This window comes from Alligator sinensis, unplaced genomic scaffold (genome assembly GCF_000455745.1).
Source record: "Alligator sinensis unplaced genomic scaffold, ASM45574v1 scaffold73_1, whole genome shotgun sequence".
Lineage (NCBI taxonomy): Eukaryota > Metazoa > Chordata > Crocodylia > Alligatoridae > Alligator > Alligator sinensis.
The window spans coordinates 5,237,765-5,261,384 of NW_005841838.1; the positions used below are offsets into that span (position 1 = coordinate 5,237,765).

Here is a 23,620-nt window from a genome sequence, read left to right on the forward strand (position 1 = left end):
TCCTTGATTTTTTTGTAGGAGGTAGTGTTGGTTGAACTGCTCCATGCATCAATTCTTCTCAATGCTTAATATTTTCCTTTCATTCTTAAGGTACTGTCATCTACCTTTTCCATCATCTTCTGCCTTGCTTTGTCTACTAACTAACCCAAGTGGCAGATACCGTATTTTTCCAAGACCACCCCAATAGACATATTCAGCATGTAATACAAAAGCAATAAAAGTTACATCACATAACCTGCCACTACTACTTCTTCATAGCTTCCAGTTGACTCTCTTTGTGCCATCTGGATGCTGTTTCCTTTTGGCTGAGAAGATGCAACTTTAGAGACAGCTAACTGTGCATGAGATGATCAGCTGCCAGAAACATAGCTAACCATCACTGGCAACATGTCACAGACTGTGCATTTATGTCAACAAGAGCAGAACAAAAATCCATTCATTTTCCTTAATGCTTGGCTGAGGAACAGTGGTATTAAAATGTTTTTTTATGAGTTCCTTCTCCATTGAAGTGCAGTTTGTTTATTAAAATGTTTTAGTTTTTGATTAATTGCTTTAGAAAGCACGCAGTGAGAAATATTCCATTCTTTGCTGGAATAGAGATCTGTGTCAAAGTGATACATAGTATTTTGTCAGTCACTCTAAAAATCTGGGACAAATCTACTGTACAACACTGCTTTTGAGTGAAGTGGTGAGAGCCTGGGGAATGGGAGTTAGGACTTGTTTCTGTCTGATATCTGAGGACCTCATCTAAGTGGTAACTAAAAAAAGTAGTCTGACAAAACAGGTGACACTTGAATTACCTTCTATACTTTACTATGTGCCAAAAAAATCAATGTTTTGGCCACTTAATATGCATGTCGGCAGCAAAAATACACGATGTCTCCTCCAGCAGTAATGAACCTCAAGATGCTGCTTCTGTGTTGCTGTTGCTGTTGCTGTTCTGCCCTCCCCAGTGCTGGGGCTGGAGCCACTGTAGGGAAGGTACAGGAGGTGGGGCTGGGGGAGCACAGCACCAGCCAGTTTTGCCTTTGCCTCAGATTTGCAGCCTGAGCCCCTATTGCTTCTGTCTCCGATATGTTGAATCTACCTCAGTGTCTTAACCCTCTCCATTTATTTCCCAGTGTCCCAAGTCTTTCATTTTTAGCAGTACCTTCCGTGTCCTCTTGCAGCAGAGACTAGCTGTCTTTCCTAGCATTCAGAAGCAAGTATGGGGGATGCAGGTCCACTCTAATTCCACCAAGTTCTAACCTGTGGCCCTGGCTGGTTTTGCAGCAGCACATCCACAAGCTTTGCTCTGGTGCAGCTTGGTACCTGTTTCATGGGCCATCTCTGCACCTCTGGTTCCTCAACACATACATCTTCCATCTTACCTTTACCTTTGGCCTCTGCTGCCTAGACTGCCCTTCAGTCCCTCAGGCTTCATGTGCGCATCAGGGACATCTGTCACTTAGTACTTATTGAAACATTTTTATAAACTTTTATAAATCAAAGTAACTCTTGTGTTGTAATATACTGGTGTTATACTTTGGTCCAAAGCATTTCAATAAAAGTTTTCTGACTAGTTCTGTTAATAGCATGGTTGTCCTTGCTCTGTATTTGGAATGGGAAGTCCATTATCTATTTTTATGACTCAGTCAATTTTTGCTTTGTGTTGTTAGGAGGAGTTCTGAAATCTAGTAGGATGAAAAAATTGGCCTCAAGTCCATTTGTTTGATGACTGCTGAAGCTTAGCCATCTGGTGGAGACATGTTATTTTGAGTGGCTCTGTGTCAAACAGCAAATTACTTTGGCTTCAGTTTGAGTGTGAGCTAGTAAGAAAAGTATCTCTGGATGTCTAAAGCTAGTTTCTTCACATATGCTCTTGCCTTTTAACCATATTTAAAGAAAACAGCACAGGATGATCATCATAAGAAAATATGATAGGAGTGCTCAACACCCTTATCTTTTCTCTTTTTGCCAGTAGGGCAGTGCAATGTCTGATTAAAAAAAACACATTCTGCTTTCAAGTGATTGCAGAACACTATCCTGAATTCACTGCCTCATAAGAACCCTTGCCCCCAGAATCAGTCCATACTAACAAAATGCCATTTACTTCAATGGCAAATCAGTGCACCATGTAATTGCAAGACTGCAGCATATGCAGTGCCCAGAAATATAACTTACAATTTGGTCAAAGAAGCCAAAAACAAAGAATCTGATCCTTGTCTTTCCAGTGATAACTTTTCAGAAAAAAAACAAGTGATTTGTAAAGGCAACAAAGACTGAAGGAGAGAACCGTGACAAGAATGTCAACCTTTATTCATTGGAAACACTGATACTTTTAGCATATCCCTCTACCCCTTAATCTTGGCAGTATTTAAATTAAATAAAGTTTATGAAAGCCTCTTCCAGAACTGAACCTGACTCTAGGTTTAATATCCCCCCAACTAACCTGACTGAAATATGTAAAAGAACCAAATTACTCTGCAAAAGTAAATTTATTGAATTCTTCACATCTTTCAGTTTATACCTGGGAAGATGTTTTTGCACAGCTCTGATCACAACCTGGTCAGCTACTGTAGACCTGTATTTCAATAGGTTGAGCAGGGGGCCTTTTAGTTCTGCCAAAGAATGAAGCCCCCTTCCCCCCCCCCCCCCCCCCCCCCGAAGCCCCCTCCCCCCCCCCCCCCGCCTGTTTGTGGAAGAATAATTTAATATATTAGAAAGAATGGATAAGACATTATTTTAAATGGAATTATATGGACAGCCCATTTATAAAATCCTATGCAAGCAGTGTTTAAGCTGCTTAGCTGTCAACATTGTTTATTGTAAATATCGTTTTCTATCATTCACAATAAGATATTGTGAGAAATCATATTTTATGCTGACATATCCATGGAGATATCATTGCCATGTGAGAGCCAGCCACCCAGCAAGGATGGTGTAGACATTAAGCATTCAAAAGTCTGAGACCAGGGACAGTCAAACTGAGGTTTTATACAACCAAAAAAACAACATTGTGATAAGCTGTGGTAAAGAGTATAACCACCAGGGCCAAGCTGTATAGCCAGGAAGTGTCCTGGGTTGGGAGGAGCCTGGTATATCCTTTTTGTGTCCAAGACTGGGTACCTGCAGGTCATAGAGGAGACTGTTAGGTTTAGGGGACTCCTGAGACATTGTGGATGCTGAACACCCTGCCTGGTTCTGAACAAGAGAAAGCGTGAAAACTTTGGATAGATCCAAGTGAATTGAAGGTAAGGCTAAGAGGGGTCTGGGTTGTTAAAAACCAATGAGCCATGGCATAGCTGTAAGGGCTAAGGAGATTGATCAGGAAAAGATGAAAACTGAAAGATGTATAGCAAAAATCATATTTTTTTACACCAAAATAACTCCTGGCCAGAGTGAGCCTTTTTTAACAGAAAGTCTCTAAGAATTTGTTTTGACCATGTTAAAAAATGTATTTCATTAACTCAGTTCTCAAAAATCCCCAAACTGTTGTAGCTGAAATTAAAAAAAATGGCCTGAAATAGCCAGCCAGTAATTTCAGCTGAAACTGTTAGTTTGGGATCATGATCAACAACTGAAAACAAGGTCCATTATGGGGAAATTCTGTAAAACAAAACAAGAAAAAAAGGCAACAATAACAGCTCCAATATGTGATATTTTCTTACATCTCATATTTCCAAACTTGGCTGGTTTTATATCAGGGGTGTCAAACATAAGGCTGATGGGCCAGATCCAGCCTCTGGTGCCATATGATCTGGACTATGAATCTCAGACTGACCTGTGCAGGGCTGGTCTGGCACATGGGCTGGACCCAGTACCAGCCGCAGGTGCTGCTTGCAGCACAGGGGCCTAACACACGGTGCACACTGCATGTGGACTCATGCTGGACTGACCGTGTGCACTGGCTCCGGGGTGATCTGAATTGGGCTGTGGCAGAAGCTGGAGTTGGGCTGGACGTGCTGCCCATGACATGGGGCTGAAATGGGGAATATAGTGGCCCTGTGTGCCACTGGACTGGCTCTGGTGTGGCCTGATCTGGTTCACAGACTGGCCCGGAGACCTTCATCTGGCCCACCAGGCCTGATGAGTTTGATACCCCTGCTTAATGTAATGTAATACAGGCAGTCCTCAGACTTACGACACAATTGGTTCCCGAAAACTCTGTTTTAAGTTGAAATGTAACTTGAAACAAATTTTCTCATAAGAAACAATGTTATAAATGGGGGATTGGTTCCTGAACCAAGGCCCGATACCCTATTTTCACCAAAAATACCCCAAAATTTTGTACTCGATCAATTATAGATGAGTAATATAGCTACATTAGTGTATTTATATTGTAAATAGCAATCATATTGATTTGGAAGGACTTGTTTGAGGTGACTTTGCTGGAGTGTATTTATATTGTAAATAGCAATCATATTGATTTGGAAGGACTTGTTTGAGGTGACTTTGCTGGACTTTTTGAAAGGCCCTTGGTTGAACTTTTTGAAGGGTTCTTGGCTGGAGCCTTGTCTGCTTTCTTAAAGAAAGTGTCCAAGGAAGTTTGGACAGATGTTCTCCAGGGAGATGAGTGATGCAGTGAGCTTGTTCACTGGTGTGGTGTCGCATCGGATCAAGTGTTGTAAGTCGAAACTGACATCAGAAAGTTGAAACAGGGTGTCAATTTATAAACATAAGTGCAAAATGTTGTAACTCAAAACATTGTAAATCGAGGACTGCCTGTATAATCTTGATCATTTACGTTCTATACCAGGACTGGTTTCCTGTAAGCGTGGCTCATCAGCTTCTCATGAGCCAAAATAATGTTCTGTAATGGAGACACATTCTGTACCAGAAGAAGTGACTAATCTTGTTATTGCAAATAGAAATTTTGCATGGCAAATGTGGCAGCACCAGTATGTCCACGTTTCACTGCTGAGATCTCTGTCTCAGCAGGCATGACTTCATTTCTTCTGTAACTGGGTTTGCAAGGATAGCAAGTCTCACAGTGGGTTCAGGTGTCAAAGGTTCTTCTTTCATTGAGAGGCATAACTGAAAGGAAATACAGGGGAATGGTTGGGTACTTTGAGATCCTGACTGCTGTCAGTTCACTGGGGATTTAAATATACAAGCAGAGCAATCTTCTCAGGGCAGTCAAAAGAGCAACTGGACCAAGGCCACTAATATTTGTCCTTGCTGCAACAGAGCAAATAATGGCCTGTAACCAGAGCATTGCAGCCACCATGTAGGTTGTTTGCAAAGTTTAGATACAAAATTACTAAGTACGAAGATTAGAATGGAAAGGACAGTACTCTAAGCCTTAGTTTGTTAAAACTTATGTCTCAGACCAGGTATATGCACTCACTGAATTACATTACATAAAATTGACAAAAGATCTTTGTTCTTTATGGAAATATTTGGACTTTCCAGTGAACATGGAAAGAAAAATCATACTCTTCAAGCTCGTTGAGTTGAAGTGTAATCCCAAATGCACAATTGTAAAGATAGAGGGAGCCTGTAAAAGTCAGTAGAGTGAGGGCTGTTTAGGGTGGCTTTTTTCTGGTGTAACGGATTAGAATCTGGACTCCAACCATACAGATCCCACATTATGTGGCATCAGAAGGATTTGAGGAAAAAAATGCAGTTTTAGTGGCAGTGTAAAAAAAACACACAAATCAGCAAATTATAATCCAGTATATAGTCTAGAAATGCTAAAATCTATGGTATGGTGTCTCAGAATCCCCCAGGAGGGTGCTTGTGTGGGATCTCCTAGCAGGTCCTGTGCCTTAACAAAGAGTTAAGCTGCTGTACCCAAACCAGCCCATATAGCCCTGGGCTTGTTCACCTTGCCCTGTCCATTATCATGCTTATCTCTGTCTCCTCCCTTTGATGCCTCTGGGGCATCTCCTTGAAAGGGTAATTACCAAGCCCACCTGAAGCAGCAACTATTACTAATAGCAGCAGTAGCTATTTAAGTCTTTATAGATGCATGTGTCTCTTGTCAAGTAGGTCAGCAGCTCTGGCTTTACTGTCTGTCTCATTCTTTCCCTCTGTATAAATTAGCCACAGGAAATTGAGGTACACAGCATTACTACAACATAAACCTACTTAACACAGAAATAGTAAAATGCATAATGTTACAGATGGCTTATAAGGAATTTTAGAAATGTAAGACAACTTAATGTTACAAAGAGGTATTCTTGACTATAGTTTTCTTCTAGTGTGTTTCACTGGGAACACAAGAGTCAGTGTAGAAAACTGAAGTTACATTTCTAAGTTAATCTTTGAGTGGGAACTGTGATTGGGGTGTACTAATGCTCCTTCTGGGACTAATGCCAGTGGTTCCTGGCTAGAGGGTCTTGCCGCTCTGCTCATGGTCAGACCTCTGGTGCGCAGCAGGTTACCCCAGGTGGGGCCAGGGAGGTTGACACCAGTGCTGTGCAACAGCCTTACCTGGGGTCCTGGGGGCCTCTTGGGGCTGCAACAGCAGTGATCCTGCTGCTTGGAGCCTGGCCAGCAGCTGGAGTGTGACTCCAGCTGGTCAGGCTCCAGTTTTGGGCAGCATGCGCTGCCTGTGCATGTGCTGCTCCGCTTTTGTTTTGAATCTCCTGGGGTCAAACCCCATCCCTGCACTGCTACCTTGCAGCATGGAGAACAGCTGAATGTACCACAACTAAAGGTTAACATTTTAAAGGGATTTATTTAAGTACAACAATATGTTGTTTTTAAATGGACAATTTGCAATCTTGTCTCAGTCTATAGAAAAATGGTAAAAAACAGTGATATTCAATTTCTCCAGTATAAGGTGCAACCTCCTTCTTGCCCTTTTCACAGTTGCTGAGACAGAAAGACAATAGTAAATAACCAAAAACTTGTTGCTGCCATAATACATGAGATCCATGGAAATTTTCACAGTTGGACTCAGATGCTATTACATTTCAACAAAATAGTGCATGACTGATTATCCAGAGTGAAATGTAAAAGATCCAGGGAGCTACAGGCCAATCAGTTGGACCTCAATCCCTAGAAAGATCTTGGAAAAAATCATCAAAGAAATAATCAACAACAGGCTAACAGAAGGCAACATTTTGCGAGATAGTCAACATAGCTTTGTTGCGGGTAGATCTTGCCTGACCAACCTCATTTCCTTCTATGACCAGCTGATGTATCACCTGAACAAAGGAGAAGAGGTTGATGTCATATATTTAGATTTCAAAAAAGCCTTTGACTTGGTCTTCCATGATGTCCTCATGGTAAAATTGGGGAACTGTAGCCTTGATAACCTTACAGTCTGATGGCTGAGGAACTGGGTCTGTGGTCGGAACCAGAGAGTGATAGTCAATGGAACGGAATCAACATGGCACATGGTGACCAGTGGCATCCCCCAGGGCTCAGTACTGGGATCAGTACTCTTTAATACATTCATAAATGATCTGGATTCGGGTGTCAGAAGCAGACTAGCTAAGTTTGTGGATGACACCAAATTATGGGGAAGTGCAGTCGCTCTAGAGGATAGGCTGGCAATTCAGGCTGACCTGGACAGGCTTGCAAGGTGCTCAGATCAAAACCTGATGACGGAGAAATGCAAGGTGCTCCACATTGGGAGAAAAAACCCACATCATAGTTATAGGCTTGGCAGTGCTACACTCACTAGCACCATGACCAAAAGAGTTTTGGGGGTCATGATTGACCACAAGATGAGTATGAGCCACCAGTGAAATGCCAAAGCTGGCAAAGCTAATAAAACTCTGGCTTGCATCTACTGATGCATCTCAAGCAAGACTCAGGAAGTCATCTTCCTGCTTTATTCAGCCTTGGTGAGGCCACAGCTGGAGAACTGCATCCAATTCTGGGCTCTACATTTTAGAAAGGACGTGGAGAAGCTTGAGAGAGTTCAGAGAGCCACGTGCATGATTAGAGGTCAAGAGAACAGGCCTTATGAGGAGAGGCTGAGAGCCATCGGACTCTTCAGCCTGGACAAGCGAAGGCTCAGAGGTGACTTGCTGGCAGCTTATAAGTATATCAGGGGTGTGCATCAGGAACTGGGAGAACATCTGTTCACCAGGGCACCCCAAGGGAAGACGAGGTCTAACGGTCACAAACTGCTGGAAGACTGTTTTAGACGGAACATAAGGCAAAACTTCTTTACCTCCCAAGTCTCCAGAGTCTGTAGTAGATTCCCCCCAGAAGTGGTGCAAGCACCTACTCTGGATACCTTTAAGAAATGCTTGGATGCTTATCTTGTTGGGGTGATTTGACTCCAGCTGACTTCCTGCCCCTTGGGCAGCATGCTCAATTTGATGAATTTGAGAGGTCCCTTCCAGCCCTAATGTCTATGAAATCTATTAGTGCAGGTTCATGGAGGATGTGTTATGAACTGTGATAAGTATTTATTGCATGTCAAATTCTCACAAACCTAGTAGATGTCATTTACAGAGAATTTAACTTTTTTCCCCCAGAACAATAACATTAATACAGTGAGATTCCAAATAATAAATAAAAGGAATCTGAATCTAGTGTCTAATGCATAACATCACCTCTATAGTGTGCTCTCATTACACAGAGAAAGGGTAGGTTCAGGGAGAATTTCAGAACTTTACAGTTTCCAGATGGTACAAGAGTGCGTCTACCACTGTACTCCATGTTTCATTACAGTGGTGATAGTTTTTTAGAAAAATGCAGGTTAAACAGACACATTCATCTTTGTACTCCATGACTAATCAAAACAACATTGCCTGATGTGGAGAAGATGCTTAGAATTCATTCTCTTTTGTCTAATTAGGTTCACAATAAATGTCTCAGTGTCTGCATGTGCTGTGCCATTAGGATGGAGTAAACTAATTAACTCTGCCATAGGTTAGTACTTGTAAACACAAGCACTACCTACAGAGGAGTTCTTTATTCTTCTGCAACGCACGTGTAAATGCTGCCTGCCGCTGCCCCCACACTGAAGTGCCCCAGCCAGCCAGCCCCCCACACTGAAGTGCCCTTGTGCCCCAGCCAGCCCCTCCTCAGCACGCTGATCTGGGTCAGAGCAGCCTCAGGCTGGCAGGCTGACTCCCCTGCCCCCCTGGGTCCTCTGCCAGTTGGGGCTGGGCTGCTCCAACATAGCTCAGTGTGTTGCAGTCCTGGGCACACGTTCAAATGTGGTGCCTGGGAGCAATTATCTCCGGCATGATATGCACTGGAGTTTATTGCTGCATGCTAATTGCATGTGTAAACATTCCCAGTAAGTGGTACAGAGTATATTGTACTGTTCTCTCTGTGCCTTAGTATTACAGCCTCAGTTTTCCTGGATTTTGGTATTGCAGACATGGGTTTAGGGTAATATTTGTTTAAACATTTCTGCCTAGTCATGCAGGGTGTAGGCATAATTTTTGCACTCTATGACATGGACTCATTTATTTAAAAATCTGTTTCTCTGTTTGCTTGCTTAAAGAATAATGATCAGCTCTCTGATTAGTATTACCTGATGTTCAGATACAAAATACTGCCAAGGCTTCAGTTGCTTTCTTTCCACTTAATCTTTATCTGGTGGCCAAGGAAAAAAAAACTCTTCCAAAATATATTCACTTATAAAACACACCTTTCCCCAGGTTTTGACAACTCTTGAACCTGGAGTATTTCCTACATTTGATGAACCCTACCCTAATTATAGTTAATAATAAAAATGTTAAAATACATCAGAAGCAGGAAGCCATCTGCAGAATTTGTGGCACCATTAGATGACCAAGGGTTCAAGGTGCACTCAGGGATGATAAGGCCATAGCAGAGAAGCTTAACAAATTCTTTGCATTGGTGTTGTAGATCAGTCCTTTCTAGTAGATGGGTCTGAAGTGACAACAGAGGAAATTTTAGAATAAATTGATACATTAATATTAATAAGTCACCAAGACTGGATTGCATTTACCTGAGAATTCTGAAGTTCTCGAAGGTGAAATTGCAGGACTGCGGGCAATAGTATGCAACATTGGGCGCAGATGGAAATGATATTTGTCGCACAATAAGCCCCTTGAAAGTGCTCTAAAGTTGTGCCCAAATAGAAGAGCACGGCTGTGAACCCTCCAATCACACCATAAATTAACCCTCAGTGTATGAGGGTTCAAATGAAAATGCTCCTAAGCGGAGTGACTTCATTACTTTGTCTGCTGTGGCCGGAACAGCAGCCTGGCCTGAGTTGAATGGGCCTGGCCTGGCCTGGCCTGAGCTGGTCTCTGAATGGGAGGGGGAGGAAGCGGGGGAGGGAAGTCCCTTCTGGGGTTCTCTCAGCCCCACTGGAGTAGGGGGGGGCAGGTGGATTGGAGCCCCTCACCTTGGGGGGGGCTCTAATCTACCCACCCATATGTACACAATGTTGGGGTCTGAACTAGCTGTACTGAGACTGTGGTGTCATTGTAGTCATTGCCAATCAGCGGTTGTGGGGTGGGGGAAGTGCACAGGGGAAACTGCAAGATTAAGGGTGCTGCCACGCAGCGCACTTCCCGTACGAATTCTAGTGGTCCCTCTCTACTGATAGCTATTGAGTAGAACATCTGGAAATGTTTCCTCTGGCATCTCTAAACTAATAATGGTGGATACCAGGGAATCATAGAAATTAAGGGCTGGAAGGGACCTCGAAAGATCGAGTCCAACTCCCCTGCTGTGGGCAGGAATACTGCTGAGATCAAATGATCCCAGCAAGATGTGAGATCAAATGATCCCGGCAAGGTGTCTGTCTAGCCTCCTCTTGAAGACTTCCAAGGTTAGGGACTGCACCACCTCCTTGGGAAGTCTTTTGCAGATTCTCGTCACCCTTACTGTAAAGTTCTTCCTCACATCTAACCTGAAACCAGTTTATGGTCACTGTTCCATGTCCTCCCCTGGGGCACCCTAGTAAATGCCAGCTGCTGATAGTCACCCCTTACATGCTTATAGATGGCTACCAAGTCCCCCCTCAATCTTCTCTTCTCCAGACTGAACAGGCCCAGATCCCTTAGTCTTTCCTCATAAGGTTTGTTCTCCAGGCTCTTAATCATTCTTGTGGCCCTTCTCGGGACCTGTTCAAGATTCACCACATCTTCGTTGAAGTGCAGTGCCTAGAACTGGACACACTACTCCAGCTGGGGTCTCACCATTGGCAAGTAGAGGAAGATCACTTCCTTAATCCTGCTGGCAGCGTATTAGCTAATGCATCCCAGTCTGATATTAGCCTTGTTGACTACAGTGTTGCACTGGTGGCTCATGTTCATCCCGTCATCAACCATAACCCCAGGATCCCTTTCAGCCACCCTGCAGGCTAGGATATCTCCTAACATATATTCTTGTGTCTAGTTACTTCTCCCCAAATGAAGTGCTCTGCATTTATCCTTATAAAAGGGAAGGTATTGAATAGGGGTTAGCTCAGTAGATACCTGTTCAATGTGCTCCCTCTATAGCATCCACCCCTGCCACTGTCAGCAACAGACTACTGGTCTAGATGGACCATTGGTTTGATCTAGTACAGCACTTATGTTATTATGGTTCTGGCTTTTAATTTTCTGTTTATTTCAGAGAAACACAGAATCTACCTTTGTGTGAGCTGATATAAATACATGGTTCCAACTGTAAATTTAATCTTGGCATGTACTGACATTGTCAGGTGTTACAAAAAAATTAACAACACACTTCAGTGCGAAAAAAAAGCAAAAATATAGTCTTTTTTCTGAATGAGCTTACCACTGAAAATGTATACAGCAAGGGATGAAAAGTGCTGAACATAGATTTTTTTATTGCTGGTAGGCTTCTGGTATTTAGAATTATTTATTTTTAAGGAACCAGGTTAGTGAACATTAAGGCTAGGGACAGACATTATACATAAATTGGCATAAGTGATCAGAAACTGGTTCAAATCTGTACCACAGCAGAGGTTCGGTGCATATAAACCACTTTAAAAATAGCCAAAACTGGTTTAAGATAAACCTGGATGGATGTAGTATCAAACTTAACTGATTTAGGTTAAATTGGCTTATTGGATTTCTGTCCCAGATACTCTCCAGATTCAAGTTAACTCAGTCCCCCAGCATCCCAGGATGCTTTGCACCTCCCCCACAAATTTCTCCCTTGCAGGGTGGGCAAGCTAGTCCAAGGTGTCTGCTCCAGCCAAGCAGGGAGGCATGCTCTAGTGTCCCCCAGCTTCTGGCCTGGGTCATGTGGCTGCATTTCCAGAATCAAAAGTGAATGTCTGTTTACTTGTTTATTGGTTCAATCTACACAGTTTAGACTAACCTGCAAAGATTGAATCAACTCAGCCTTAGGCTTTTTGATTGTCTATACTTAGCTTAGAAGAGTACTCAAGGAACAAAGAATAAATTCAAGGCTGAGAATGAGGCTGATTTACTGACTCTTTTACACAAGACAATCATTGACTAAACCTTCTTAGGATCCTGCTTTATGCTTTTGTGAAAGCTACTAAATAGTGGATGCAGCAGTGACCTCCTGGAGGTAAAGGGAACCAGCTATATATCTCTTGATTATTAGTCTTGAAGAAATGGTCGCTGTGAGTATGGAACACAAGACCTTATGTTCCACCTGAGGACAGCTGCTGAGAGCTTCTCAGAGAGGATGGCTATGAAGAGTTTGTTAAGCCCAGATCAGAATCTTAAACTACTAGAAATTAACAGCATAAAACAGCAAGGAATTTAATGCGTTTTCTCCACTGTAAAGTTTATTTGTAAATAGTAGGGGTACTGGTCCAGAGGAACTGGATTTCTTTAAAAATAGAAAATCATTATTTAGGAATTGAATGTGAAACTAGTGTGTCCTCACTTTGTAAAATCATGTTCAATAAGGCAGTATTGCTTTTTTTTTTAAACACCGACTAAACATTAGGATGTCTATACACTGTATTTATAAATTCCATTGGTTATATGAGATAATCTGGCAAGTTGGCCGTGTTCTTTAAGGCAATCTGTTATCTTTTCCTGTTGATGCATCATATATAAGAAAACTGAATTTGATAAATCAATCTCTACTACAGCATATTATGGCTTATGGCCTAAAGCAGTACATCCCCTTTTACTCATCTCCAAAAGCCCTATGAGGAGGAGAGTACTATGCCTTCCAACTTAGACTATACACATGAAGAAAGATTCCTGCATGTACAGGATGCTTTGTGTATTTACTTTCCAAGTGGCAAGACTTTTACTGTTATAGTTGATCTTTGACATCTATGTTTTCACCCTCTTTAGTTTTTGCAGGCAATTTTAGTTTACCTTCACTTTCTTGTCATTCACTGCAGATGCTGACAATTTTTCCCCCCTGTGGTTTCAGGTAAATGAAGCACATACACTAAGTATCTTCTGATAAAGTTCTCAAATGTAACATGACGTTTGTCTTTGCAGGGGATCTGTGTCATGAACTTTTATTCTCATTCCTTTTGAGATTGAGGGGATCAGTAAAAAACAGTACACAAATCAGGACTGTGGTTATCTTGTTGAATATTACTAATGTCATATTAAGTTCTTTGTGGCTTTTTCTGATATTTCCCTCACAGTTTTAGTTGAACACAATAAATGTATGCAGTTTATCATTTTTTTTATTTGAGACACAAATAGCAAAATACTGAGGTATCAAACATTTCCTCAGTAGCTACAATATTGCCACTATGTACAAAAATTTTGATAAATGTACTACACATATAAAAATACAGTATGCATTACATATATACAGTACAATGTGCAAAACATATGGCATTCAAACATGGAATTGATTTCAGGGGTGCAAACAGCAAATACAAAGGCATCATGGTTTCTTATAGAAAGGCAATACATGAATGGATGCCCTGATTGCCATACTTTTTTATTGATGTAGCATGTAAATGAAGAGAGCTGTACAGACAGGTATTCATCTTCTTTTTTTCATCAAGTGAGATGCTAAGACATAATTTTGACCATGAAAATAAGAAGAGAAACACTGCTGACTGTAAGCATTATTTTACTGCAAGCAGTACAGTGAAGAAACAGCTATCTGAAAAGAAGCCTGTGTTTATTACCTAAAACAGTTGCTCAAACAGCAAAACAAATGTGTACTGTTATACATCAAAATCAACTTCAAAATATATACATCCTTAATTAAAAAAAAGATCATTTTAAACAGATAATACTTTTTGGGACTGAATTTTCAATGCTTCAAAATACAAAGTGCCTCCTTTGGCAATAAAAATGGCAATCCTTTGGTTCCTATTAAATAAAACATTGTATTAGTAGAACTTATTGAGACTATGTATCTTTTGAATATCTAAGCAGTATTCTTTACCCCACCAAAAATGACATTATAGCTCTAGAGTCAAGGTACACTGATTTCCTGTTTTTCTCTGAAACACTGCTCTCACTAAGGCCACATACAAACGTTCAGCTTCTACTGGGAGAATTGCCTAGATCTTGGTAGAAAACAAAACTCTGCAGACATTCAAGCTTTTTTTTCCCAAGAGGTAAAATGGCTGTTTCTGGAGAAAAATAACCTGGGAACAACCAGAGTTAAATTGCTCTTGGAAGAGTTTCTCCCAAGAGACTGAAAGTCTCTACACTTTCTTCCAGCTTACCTTCTCTTGGGACTGTCTGTGGGTTTTCAACAGCAGCCACCTGCCACTTGACAGCCTTCCCCCTTCCTAGGCAGGGGAGAGGACAGACTGCCAGTTTAGGGGCTTCCCTAAGGGCAGGGGTGACCCAGAGAGCTCCCTGGCTGGAGACCTGGCCTGCAAAGCAATTTCTTCCAGCAGAAATAAATGTCAGTACACAGCCACAGTCAGCATGACACTTGCTAGATTTCTAAAGCTGCATTTATATACCAAATGCAAGGTTTTTTTATTCAATCAGACACCGCAGAATAAAATAAGTCTCTTCTTTCAGGTATCAAATTGTACTGACAGGTGTTTAAAAAAAATATTTGATAGGATTTTCTTTTGCTTAATTTTTCAGGTCAAACTATTTTAAGAACTTTATAAGAGTTCAGATGATATTCCTATACTAGAAATACATAACAAATAGAATAAAAGCATCTATAAAACAGCTGCATGCTCTACATTCCTGTATATTTTTTTTTATTTGCTCCATATGTTAATGTAATGACAGGAAAATATGCAACCATACTTTGTTTAAATGCTGCTGGATTGCAATTTAAAGATTTAAGAGTAGTGCAGTGTGTTTTGACATTAAGGGTTCATTATTCAGAATTCTGTAGAACTAATTTTTCTTTCCAGTTTTAATAGAATTTGCTTAAAGAGTTTAAAAATACAATGATTCTATCCAAATAAAAATGATTCTTTACAACAGTCAGCTAGCTTTACTGCATTTTTACTACATAATGCCCCCTTCCAGTTAAAAGTATTCTGTGATTTGCATTTTACTTGCTTTTATGATCCTTAGAGAAGTCAAACAGCTTGCTCTGGGTTATGATGTTGCCTATCAACTACAAGTTTCAGATAGCTAAATGTGTTAACTAAGCAACATATGGATGTTTTCTCTTGGAATTTTGTACACCTGTTTACCTTACAGCTACTCATACGGGTGACCCAACAATGTTTCAAATAACTTTTGAAAAAGACATCAGCATAGAATAGAAAATGTTTCCTAAATGCTAAAGCCTAATTTCACAAGCCCACGTTTATGCAAGCTCAGATTGCAGATTCGGTCCTAGGGTTGCTTGAAAAAAAATCTACCATAAATTTTACCCTTCAGAAAAGCCTGTTGAATTTATGACAAATATAAAGAACCATCAATAGTGTTCTAGAAAAAAAATGCATGTAAACTTACATGCCTCAACAAATGTTGAATGGCACTAAAAAGTGCAGAAGAAACACTGTTTCTGTGCTTAGTGACAAAAAGGTGGTCTTTGTTTTGATAAAACTTTTCCCTTAGTTATAAAGTTACTATCCACTGACAGCAATTAGGCCATGTCTCTTGTTAGTCTACTTCAGCCAGTACATGGCAAGTGTAGTACTAGTACATTCTTTTTCAACTGTTTGCACAATGAGACGTCATTCTAATTGTGGCAGTCACAAAACTGTACAGTTATATTAGACTTTCAAGATGTATATATCCTATTTGTGTTACAAAAATGATCATGTAAAACATGCACAAAAAGAAAAATCTAAGCAAGAAAATCTTTTCACAATACCAGGTATACATGAATATGGCAAATATTGTAGCACATTTCAGAACATATGATCCAAAGCAAACCATTATATATGAGGTTTTATAATACATGTAATTCTGAAACGTACAAAAAATAATCATACCCCATACACTAAAATACTTGCATTTTTAGAACTTCATACTGATCCCTTTTGTGTGTGTGTATGTGTGTGTGTGTGCATTGACCAGGTTAGGGGAAAAAACAACTCAGTATTGGTACTGACAGATTTCAGAGGCTTGGGTACTTCTTCCACCTGCACTCAGATTCCTATGGGTTGGTTAATAAACTACATTGCCAGTGATACTTGTGTAGCAAGATGCTGCATAATATTGCCAGTTTTGAGCTATATTTACAGGCACATCAAAATGACAGTACAATTTCTCTCTGTGCTAGTCTGGCTAATTTTTTCCTCCAATAGAAAACTGATTTTAATTGAATTTGTACCCATCACATTTAAACAGAAAGCACAAACAAAAGGGGCCATTCTGTTACTATCATCTTTGGTCTGTCTACGTTTTTATACTGCACATTTTTAGTACAATATTTTACATAATACACTAACATACAGTAGTGTAGAACAATATACATTTCATAGAGGTCCTCCTACCAGACCAAGAACCCACCTCTCTTGCAAGGTGTGAAAAGCCTCTAACTCCCACTGACTTCTGTAACAGCTGAGGGTATTCAGCACCTCACAGGATCAGCCCCAAGGGAGCATGGTCAAGTGGAAAGGTAAAAGATGCAGATATTTGTTCAGTCATGTTCACAAGAGTCCTACCATAGTTATCAATACTTAAAAACAGAACATTACGTTAAAAGTGTGCTCATGTGCATATATACCAAAGCCAAGAAAATCAGAATTTAAGGCAGGCAGTCTCAATGCAATATTGCCCTTGAGCATTGCTTACACAGATATGGATGGCAATATCTATGCACAACAATGTAGGATAAGGATAATGTTCTTAACTTCAAACTAGTGTCCTTTTCCTTGTGGGACAACCCTAATACACGACATTTCGACTTTAAAGGACATTTAGTTTAAAAGTAAACTGCAATGTGACTTCATAAATGTGACTTTTCATTAAATGCTTGCAGTTTTTTGGGTTTTTTTTAGATACAGGTGTAATTGTCATTAAACCAATCTCACTGATCTGACAGGTCCCAATGTACATATGTTATTTAGGCCTGAAAGTGTGATGCAATCCTTTGTGAACACATGTTTGAAGAAGCAGAAAGGACTATATTATAGAATTAGGCACTGAGGATATTTCAACAACATGGAATTCTGGAACTTGAATATCTGAAAGATGATATTTTAAAAGTTCATTTTGGTATGCGTTATTATGTTATTATTATAAAGTTAATAGCCACTTGGTTTTCACTAAGTCACCCCTGAAAATAATTACTTGGCAACTTTTATTTCTGAAACTGAAAAAACCCAAATTGTTTCTGAACTGAGACCAATTTTCATCCCAAATACTGTTTTTATATAATCTTAAAAGAACTAATGGTTTTTGATGGCTATGTGCGACTAATACTAGCCACATCAGTACAGCTACATTGATTGTATGGAAAGCAAAATATAGTGTTCCAGAATATATAACTCCCACTTAGATTCTACAAAGAATGATGTAACTCAATTGAAGCTAACATGGAAATAGTCAAGAAGAAGAATAAGCAAGTGAAGGACTGCTCATGTTTTACTACATACCTGCCACGCAAATAATGTGCATTCCAGCTTGGTAAATGTGCATCTTCATTTAGCAGTGTTTACTTGTGTATCTTGAGGCCTTCCTATTTTTCTCCACTTCAACAGTGCTGTCTTAGGATTGCTTTTGAACAGTTTCAACCAGGGTTAGGTACTGGTAGATGAAGTTAAGTTGTCTACAATGTCATTATATCCTGTGCAAGCTGGGGCTGATCCTGCAAACATATTGCACTTGATTGGATCATTTGTGCATAGGCGTTTGCAAAATCAGAGCCCTAAAAAGCTTTACCAGAAATTCTTGTAGTAGACTGAAAACAATATAATGTGCTGAGCTGATTCACTGCGATATTTTGACAGATGAATCTCTTTAGCAAATACTATCAAACAATGGGAGTGAAATTGGATATTTACTATTAGAATACTAGAGTCCATTGGTTGTTATGCCTACTGCTACCCTTCCCCCCACAGAAGTAAATTGTACAAGCCACAACAATAAAAAGTATACAAATACCTGTCTGATATACACATTAAAACCATCTATTAAATCCAGAGTGGAAAATTCAGTGTTCTCAAAATACCTGGCCTTTTCTACAGTGGATTATTCACAATTACACTTAAAATATCTCTTGGGATGCAGTTATGTCCTCCCCTCAGTATTTAAAATCGAAATAGAGTGAGAAAAGAGTTTAAAAAGTCACAAAACAAACCGAAATACAAAACAAACAAATTAAAGGACTAGATACAAGTGAAATTTCACTGAACCAGCCAGTGCTTTTAGTTGCCTTTGCCCTCACAATGCATCTTGCTCTTGGCTCAGGCTGTCCACAGGAACAATTAAGTGCAGTGATACCTTCCCTTCCCCCAATGTATGCTCTCTTTGTCCAAACAGCAGAATAAAATCTGTCCTATTTTTCTTCTGTTTCAGTTCTAACCAGTGGCCTCACGTTATGCAATTTGAGCATGGCAAAGGTATTAATGCTAATTCTTACACATACATGTTTCATGCTTCACCTTGGCAGTACTTTTTATTAATAAATACAACCATCCTTTTCTGACCTGTGTAGTATAACACTCAAATGCCCCTGACCTGCATTACTGAGACACTAAGTAATTCATTGTCATGTACTTCAACATTAGTGAAGGCTTCTCATCGAACATTTCTCCTTCCCATCATTCTGTGGTAATTTACTTTAATTGCAATCAGAATGATGTAACAATGAACCTACACTGTAAACAGATCTTTGAAAGTCACATTCTTATTGGCTGCACTTTTATACCTTAATCCCAGTGCAACTGTAGGTCTTGAGGATCTAGAAAGTCAGTGGAAAACATACTTGGGGCAGTAGAGCCAAGAGGAGTGAGCCCTGATGAGGAATTGGGCATGGTAATGTCTAACCACTCCATATTGTCTAAATTTGTGTCAGAAAGGTCAAGAGATAAACAGGAACTATTAGCAGTGAATTGAGGATCAGATGTTTCCATGGGTGACTGGGAGTGATCAAGCATGCTGGAGTGATTGAGGAGATCACTTTGAAGGTCTTCAATCAGAGAAAATGACTCTCTGTCTTCGCTGCTGCTTGTTAACGGAGGAATTTCATTACCGGGGGGCAAAGTTCCATCCAAGAGCGCTTCAAGTTGGTTTTCTAAACTGTTTGCCAGTTCTAAGGAGATAGGAGGTGCCATTTGCACTTGTGGTGGTGGACGAGATACTACTGTATTCACTGGCATTGTGGTGATATTAGCTGTAACTGGTCTCATTTTGGAAATTGGAGATGGTTCCTCCTTTATTGGAAGGGAAATTTCTGCAAAAAGGAAAGTTAAAATAAATCAGTAAAGATCACCATGTGTTCAAAAATTAGTATTTATTTCTTTACTGCCTTTAGTCAAGGACTCTATGCTTTTTACAGCACCTGAAACAATAATTAAATGCTCTCTGGGCAGGGACTGACTTTTTGCTCTAAGTAGAAGGCAAGAAAAACATGGGTGTGGAATTCTGTTTCCCTTTCTGAGCATAAATGGCCATTTTCTAGCTGCATACCTGGTTGTTTGGCCCTCCCTCTACAACTGCAGGTGGTTAAGTGGCCAGCACAGCCTGGCTACATACACACATAACTGAGCATTCGTCTGGGTGGGGAAACTCTGGGGCGGGTAGTTTTATTCCTCAACAGCTGAGGGCATGTCCCAAGGAAGCAATAGGCCCAGGTCCGAGGGGGCTTCACCCAAAGGGGCTTTGAAACTGCATCTCTAACTTCCCAGTACAGTGCTGTAACCATCTGGACACAGGTTAGGTGTTTATCCATTCTTTATCCAGGCTGTATTCTGGAAGCTGAGCCATGGCCCCTTGCATTTAATAGTCATTGGATAAAATGAACTGAGAGCAGCACAGCATTCTACTAGGAGCAGGGGGCTAGGGCAGAACCTATTCCTTTCTACAGCAACATTAATCTCACTGAGCTACACGTTGTGTGATGCTTCAGAGCTTGTGCCTGCAATCCCACACATGGGGCTATGAGTGCAGCCCTGTGCATGTGCTGCATGAGGGAGAAACTCCCCTACACTTGGCATGTTGAAGTCTGTGCCCACAGCCCCTTATGCTGGGGGGGGGGAGAACGGACGGGACTGGGAGCAGTGTCTGTGCCCTACACCTTCCCCAGACTGATCCCTGGCCTTGAAAGTGGGGACAGCAGGAAAGGGGGGCAGTTGCAGGATGAATACTTGTACTGCTTCATTCCCAGAACAATTTCTCTAAAATTTCCACAGCTAGAAATGAACACCTACACACACCCCTACGTTCTTCCTTTTCTTATTTTTTCTTCTTATTTTTTTTTTGTTGCTCATCCTCAACTTTTAGGATATAATGTTGCAATTCTTCCTCAGTCAAGAAGCCCCAGGGAAGTTAACATCACCAGTAGTGTTAGGAAGGCCCATTGCTTATTACCTGAATAAGTGTTTTGTACCTGTAATGGTCCAGGAAGCATGTGAGAGGCAAGAGTTTTTGTGGATGGTATCCTTTATTGGACCAACTGCATGGCTGGGATAAAGTTAGACAAGCTTTCAGGTATCACATGGAACAAAAGCTTGTGTAAAACTTCACACTTTACTTCACAGGGGACAATGACCCTCTTGATCCTGTTCTTCCATTCTGGTGAGCGGTGACTGGCTGCAGGTGGGGTGGGGTGCACTGCCACGCTCAAGGGGTGCATGTGCTCCCATGTGAATCCCCTATGCATCGCCAATGCCAGTAGTGGCAGTGCCATGGCAGTGTGGGGCTGGGGTTTCCATGGAGACCAGCCCCAGTAGCGCTGTCACGGAGGGAAGCTGCTCCAGGCTGAAATCGTGCAGTGGCAATGGCATGGCCCAGAGCTGGGACAGAGCCGTGATCCACTGCCTGTACACCCTTGCCCAAAGCATGCGGGCAACAGATCACAGCTCTGCCCCAGCTCTGGACCATGCTGTCACTGCCAGCGCTGTGCTTTGTCTCAGCAACTAGAGCAACTTTCCATCCTGCTGCACACCTTGTCAGTGCTGCTGGGGTTAGTCTCCATGGAAACCCTGGCTGTGTGCTGTCACGGTGCTGCTATTCCTGAGGTCTCCATGGAAACTGGCCACAGTGACACAGGCAGGGGCTGCTGGGAAATGGAGTCCGCTGTGGCTGGATTTTGCCCATTCCTGGTCTAGTCACGTGTCTCCTCATTGCTCCCTAGATCTGATTATAGAAATTCTACACTCTGCAATTAATTTTCTTAACCTTGCAATTGTACTTTGAGAAGCAGAAACACTCTTATTTTAGAATGTGTCTCAAGAACCACCTAATAACCTACAATCGGTTATTAGCAGTAGCTACTTTCTTCCTTCTGACAGCAATATAAATGTTTCCCAGTAGCTACTGTACAAAATTTGTTTATGCAACTTTAAATAAAATTACTTCGATTTCTCCCTCCTTAACATACATGATGACTTGGAGACTGTTTCATATTTTTTTCTGTCCAAATTGGGCAGGATGTTAGCCATTAAATAATAAATATATGCACATATTTTATGTTTCTCCAGTAGTTCAGGTTTTCATAATGTGTTGTTATATTTGTAGCCTATAGTTGAAAATATTTATCAATGCTTTACTCTGAATATATTTTTCCTGTTTTGTAACATACAGAACTTGCAATTGTTTATTTCCTCTAGTATTGACAGAATAATTGCAAGACTGTCCTACCTAAATTGAAGTGCTACTGCTGACACTTAAGATATAACATATACTGAACTCCACACAGGCTAACTTGCCCTACTGAGAAACTGTGGAGTACAGACATACCCTTACACTGTAATCAGTTATGCTTCTCCTGTGAAGCTCAAAAATATCTTCCCTTGCTTTCAGCTGTTGGCCATGTGACATTTGTTTAGAATAGTAATAGAATTTAAGCCTCTATCATGTTCATCACTTCAAGTGTGTGTCAGAATCCAGTTGGCTATTTCAAAATCAAACAGAAGACAAGCTGATGATCTGTCCCTTACTCTCTTGTTCAGCTCTTGAGAGTCAATCAGTCAATTAAATTACCTAATTAATTGCGCCATTAATTATTCTGGACAACAGGTTAATTCACTACTCTCTCTATTTAAGGTACTCTGATAACTATGTATTAGTGGCTTCTTCTTATTTAAAATGACCTACTGACTTCTAAACTGGGAGTCAGAATTTTACAGCATTATTTTACAGAAAAATTTGGCCAGAGGCGTAGAAACCATCTGAGATACACTTCTATCCTATAGTAAACACCAGGGACCCCAGTTTTCCCTGGGAAAAAAAGGGAGAATCTCTGTTTAAAAAACACAGAAATTTGTTTATCCATGACGTTCTGAAAACAGGGTGGCATCCCGCAGCAAGCTGTGGCCTGACTGGCTGAGAAGCAAATAACACGGAAAAAATAAAAGACAGCAGAAATTGCACTGCTTGCTGCAAGACACCGTCATGCTTTCAGTAAGTTATGGATAAACAAGGATTCCATGTTTTTCTGTGGCAAACGGAAAACCAGGATCCCTGGTAATCATGTCTTTTGAATAGAAAAGCTCTTCTTTCAGGTTCAGTAGCAGAAATAGGATTCCATGCACCAAGCATTTGAAAGAACCAGGAAGTTTCAGGCACATCTAGCTTGCCCCATTTCTTCAGCTGCAGGAACAGCTGGGGGCTTCAGACTACCCCTCCTTCTGGCCTTCCCCTTTTTTTCCTTGTGCAGCAGGGAGGCGCCTTGCATGCAGTCAAGCAATGGGGGTGCGGAATGAAGTTGGGAGGCTGCACCTGGGTGCACAGTGAAGTGAAGGGTGGGAGAGAAGCATCAGGGAATGTGAAGTACAGTGGGAAGGTGGGGTGCAGTGCTGCGAGGTGAAGGAAGGGGGTTACCTGAGTACACAGAGAAGCGGTAGGGCGGTGTGCGGTAAGAGGAAAATCTGTTTAAAAAATGGCAGGAGTGCCTGGGCCTGTGGTGTGGCAGCAGTGGGGCATGGTGCAGCAGAAGGGGCATCCGGGTATGTAGTGTGCCCATGTTGGGGGGAGTGGGGGTGGGGGCAGAACAGGGACATGCAGCCCCTGGGCTCCATGGTCCCCCCTGGTATGGCTCCTGCTACTGCAGCTTCTGTTATTGTGGCCTGAAGAGCGTGCAGCCCTCAGCCACTGATTTAAAGACTAGAATTACAAGAATGATATTCTTACATAGGAAGAAACACACAGATGACAAGAAGGAACGGAGAATAACTAAGACATTATTTATTTTATGCATTTTTTTCTTTGTCATGTGTCTGTCTCTTTCC

General features: G+C 41.1%; 1 protein-coding gene and 1 long non-coding RNA gene across 2 annotated transcripts in view; one reads left to right on the forward strand and one right to left on the reverse strand.

Annotated features, from left to right (window-relative positions):
- LOC102380523 overlaps positions 1 to 18,827 on the forward strand; it is a 34,303-nt gene extending 15,476 nt beyond the window's left edge. Inside the window, exons 4-5 of the long non-coding RNA XR_322875.3 lie at positions 13,220 to 13,251; positions 18,747 to 18,827. This is a non-coding gene — a long non-coding RNA (uncharacterized LOC102380523). The remainder of the gene's footprint in view (positions 1 to 13,219; positions 13,252 to 18,746) is intronic.
- Positions 18,828 to 19,066: 239 nt separating this feature from the next.
- The window catches only part of MKL2 (MKL1/myocardin like 2), a 204,287-nt gene continuing 199,733 nt past the window's right edge, over positions 19,067 to 23,620 (reverse strand). The window contains 1 exon segment of the mRNA XM_025203442.1: positions 19,067 to 19,623. Within this exon segment, the coding sequence (XP_025059227.1) occupies positions 19,100 to 19,623 (524 nt within the window). The 3' untranslated portion in view covers positions 19,067 to 19,099.